The sequence below is a fragment of the Bison bison genome, unplaced genomic scaffold (genome assembly GCF_000754665.1).
Source record: "Bison bison bison isolate TAMUID 2011002044 unplaced genomic scaffold, Bison_UMD1.0 scf7180017864174, whole genome shotgun sequence".
Classification (NCBI taxonomy): Eukaryota; Metazoa; Chordata; class Mammalia; order Artiodactyla; family Bovidae; genus Bison; species Bison bison.
The window spans coordinates 4,753-8,937 of record NW_011494746.1 but is presented as its reverse complement, the minus strand read 5'-3'; the positions used below and the strand labels follow the sequence as shown (position 1 = coordinate 8,937).

The 4,185-nt window shown below is 37.5% G+C and overlaps 1 protein-coding gene across 1 annotated transcript in view; it reads right to left on the bottom strand.

The window, feature by feature from the left end:
• REPS2 (RALBP1 associated Eps domain containing 2) overlaps positions 1-230 on the bottom strand; it is a 162,226-nt gene extending 161,996 nt beyond the window's left edge. Inside the window, exon 1 of the mRNA XM_010842275.1 lies at positions 105-230. Within this exon, the coding sequence (XP_010840577.1) occupies positions 105-230 (126 nt within the window). The remainder of the gene's footprint in view (positions 1-104) is intronic.
• Positions 231-4,185: the final 3,955 nt, after the last annotated feature.

The window sequence follows — 4,185 nt, the reverse complement described above, 5'->3', positions numbered from 1 at the left end:
GCCTTAGGGGATAGCTTTATACCCTCCTTAAAGAGGGGGCACGCTTTAAGAAGTCACACCCCTGAAGTCTCCCACTGGCATAACCCAACAGAGGCATCACTTACCCGGATAAGGGAAGCCTGATGCCGAGGGGGTTTGGCTCCTGGGCCTCCCGTTGAGGGTCCCTCAGGCTGGACAAGGGGCTGTCTAGCTTCATAAGGAGCTGAAATGGCAGGAGGGAAAGTCAGCATGGTTCACAAAGATTCCACCCAAAACTTATGAATTCACATTCAAACTGCTATAGTGTCTGCTCTTTGGGGAAGAACTAGTAATTAGTTTATACACAAAGGGTCACATAAGACAAACAAGGGCTTCCCTCATAGCTTAGTAAGTAAAGAATCTGCCTGCGTGCTAGGAGACCCCGGTTCAATTTCTGGGTCAGGAAGATCTGTAGGAGAAGGGATAGGCTACCCACTCCAGTATTCTTGGGCTTCCCTTGTGGCTCAGCTGGTAAAGAATCCACCTGCAATGTGGGAGACCTGGGTTCGATCCCTGGGTTGGGAAGATCCCCTGGAGAAGGGAAAGGCTACCCACTCCAGTATTCTGGCCTGGAGAATTCCATGGACTAAGTTCACGGGGTCGCAAAGAGTCAGACACAACTGAGTGACTTTCACTTTCACTTTCTTTCACTTAAGACAACAAACCTTGGTGCCCCTGGGTACAATTTAACTGAACCATCTAAAGATAGTCAACAAAGTCATAATAAAGCAGGGAGATATTTACATCAGGTTAAGATTAGCAATAAATTGGAAAGGTGGAATAGTGTAAACCTAAACTGGGATAGAAAATAATGAGAGTAATTAGAAAAGTGCCATGTTTTAAGTGTTCAACTTCTAAACATAAGGTAAATTCTATATATACCCTGCTATTTAGAATGCTTCCATTCATCATCCACACTCCCAAGAAGCAAGAAAGTGAGTATGAATTTTGAACATTAAGAATCAACATTATCATTTTGCTTATTTTTGAAAAATAAATGCCACTACCTTCTTTTCCTTATGGAAAGAATGTAAAACCAAATAGAGAAAAACATAAAAAGGAATAAATGCATTTTATATTTATTACTTTATCATTCAATAACCAAACTAAAAATAATTTTTCTACCTTTAAGAAAAGTTTTTAAGTCACAAAAATGAATGCATATTTTTCATTCCTTTTATTTCCAGAACACTTAATAACAACTTTCCCAATATGATACGAAAACAGTTAAACATAACCAGGCAATATTCAGCTCCAACAGAAAGGGGAAATTATCACTCAAGATGAAACCATTTCTGATCTCTGTAGGTTAACAGTTCAGGTTTTTGGAAGTATATAAATAAGTAAAAGGCTTTCTTTCTATAGCTTCCTTATACATCAAATTAGGTAGAGACAGAACAGCAGCCTGTTGTGGCATCATCTTTAGCAGAGTTCGAACTTTTTAAAATAAAGAAGGTATAACAACAGGACATCAAGAACAACAAACCACTCTTGGGCTCACATCTGCTCTTTGTATTTCCTCCAAGGAAATGGAATACATTATTATACAATTATTATTAACACAATATTATAACATTAAATTACATTAAAACATAAAAATCACTGTCTGGAAAAATGCAAAGCAGATTTTCTGATGCTGCTAAGAATATATGAAAAACATAAAACCTGCAAAAGAAACATACATAGAGAATTCATAATCCAAATCTTAAAATATAAGTTTCAGATGGTAGGCAGGTGTTGTCCTCAAAGAAGGATTTTTAAGATCATTCCATTTTGAAGGATCATCAAATTTAACTCCTACTGAATGGTCTGAACCACAGCAAACTGTACCATGGCTGGGATACCAATGGTCATAAGCTTTCCCTGGGAAGCTGATCCCTCTGCCTCCCCTTAGAGGGAGGGAACTTCTACTGCTCAGGAAGGACACATGTAGGGGGAGGCTGACTGGCCCATGGCTCCAATCCCTCACCAACAATGGCCTTCCTTCCCTTTAAAGAGACAGACGTATCTTATCAATAAGGCTTAAATGAACACTGAGCCACATGGTGGGTCATTTTTCGAGAGGCCTGGCCTCAATGGCAGATTTTCTCTTCATACCCGTGTGGGAAGCGTGGGTTGGTCACACCTGCCTGTGACTGGAAAGATGAGTGTCTAAAACCTTCTGGTTACAAATCTTAGACACATGCTCCTATCAGTTGGTACCAGAGCTGATATTCAGGCCACTATCAGTCTGACTCCTGTCTCATTCCTCAACTGAAACTGAACTCAGGAGGCAAAAGATAGGTACTACTCATTGTCTCTACTCTTTCCCTCCCAAATAAAACCTGAAACATGCAACTCAATACAAAACAAATAATTCTTAGATCCCCTTATAAGAGGTTGAACAAGGAACTAGAAGTACCACCTTTCTCCAAGGGGAAGATTATAAAATGAACCTTAAAAGATTTCATCACTCTGAGATTCAGTGTCAAACTAGAACAGAGATCACAACTAACTGCCCAATAAAAACTCTCCATCTGCAGTCACCCACTGAATAATATCTAGAAGGTGACTTTCAAGAATACTTGAGCTTCAAAAACATAATGAGTACCATATTCTAGAAACACAAAAGAAAATACAAGGGAACATCTTAGCACCTACAATGTGCCAGGAATTGTGCTAGGAATAGACGTTTATATAATATTACTCATTTCATCCACAGAGCAAAATTCTAAGGCACACTTCATTTCATTTCACAGATAAGGGAAATTGAGGCTCAGAAAAGCAAAATACATAGTCATACAGGCTGGAAATAGAAAGAAATGAGAAATGTAGGCCTACCAAGTCTACCTTTAGGCCCAGGAGACCAACATCACAGCCCATGCTCTTAAGTGAGATGATACCTAGCACTGATACATAAGAATAAGATGCATAAGAAAAAGTAGAACAGACACTGATTTTAAAATAAGACTTTATACAGCAGAAGAAGCAGGTTTAAAGAGTCAAAAGTAGTTACCTCTGCATAGAAGAAATATATCTCAGCATAGCAATGAATAGCCCATATATGACAAACGCACAGCTAACATCAAACTTAATGGTAAAAAGCTGAAAGCATTTCCTCTAAGATCAGGAACAAGACAAGGATGTCCACTCCCACCACTTTCATTTAATGTACTTTTGGAAGTCCTGGCCATAGCAATCAGATAAGAAAAAGAAATAAAAGGAATCCAAATTGGAAAGAAGTAAAACTGCCACTGTTTGCAGATGACGTGATACTACACACAGAAAATTCTAAAGATGAAACCAGAAAACTATTAGAACACATCAATTAATTTGGTAAAGTAGCAAGATTCAAAACTAATATGCAGAAATCTGCTGCATGTCTATACACTAACAATGAAGTATCAGAAAGAGAAATTAAAGAAACAACCCCACTCACCATCACATCAGAAAACAATAAAATATCTAGGAATAAACCTACCTATGGAAGCAAAAGACCTGTACTCAGAAAACTATAAGACACCAATGAAAGAAACTGAAGATGATACAAATGGAAATATATACCATGTTCTTACACTGGAAAAATAAATGCTGTTAAAATGACCATACTACCCAGGGCAATCTAGAAATTTAATGTAATCCCTATCAAATTACCAATGGATTTTTCATAGAACTAGAACAAAAAAAATTATATTTATATGAAAACAAAAAAGATCCCAAACAGCCAAAAACAATAATGAGAAAATCAGAATGGAGCTGGTGGAATCACACTTCCTCACTTCAGACTATACTACAAAGCTACAGTCATCAAAACAGTATGGCACTGGCACAAAGACAGACACACAGATCACTGGAACAGGATAGAAAACCCAGAAATAAACCCATGCACTTATGGTCAATTAATCTACAACAGAGGAGGCAAGAATATACAATGAAAAGACAGTCTTTTCAATAAGTGATCCTGAGGAAAGTAGACAGCTACATGTAAAAGAATGAAATTACAATATTCTCTAATACCATATACAAAAAAAAACTCAAAATGGATTCAAGGCCAAAATTTAAGACCAGATACTGTAAAACTTTCAGGGGAAAATATAGGCAGGACACTCTGACATAAATCACAGCAATATTTTTTTGGATCCATCTCCTACAGTAGTGGAAACAAAAAGAAAAATTTAAAAATAAGAC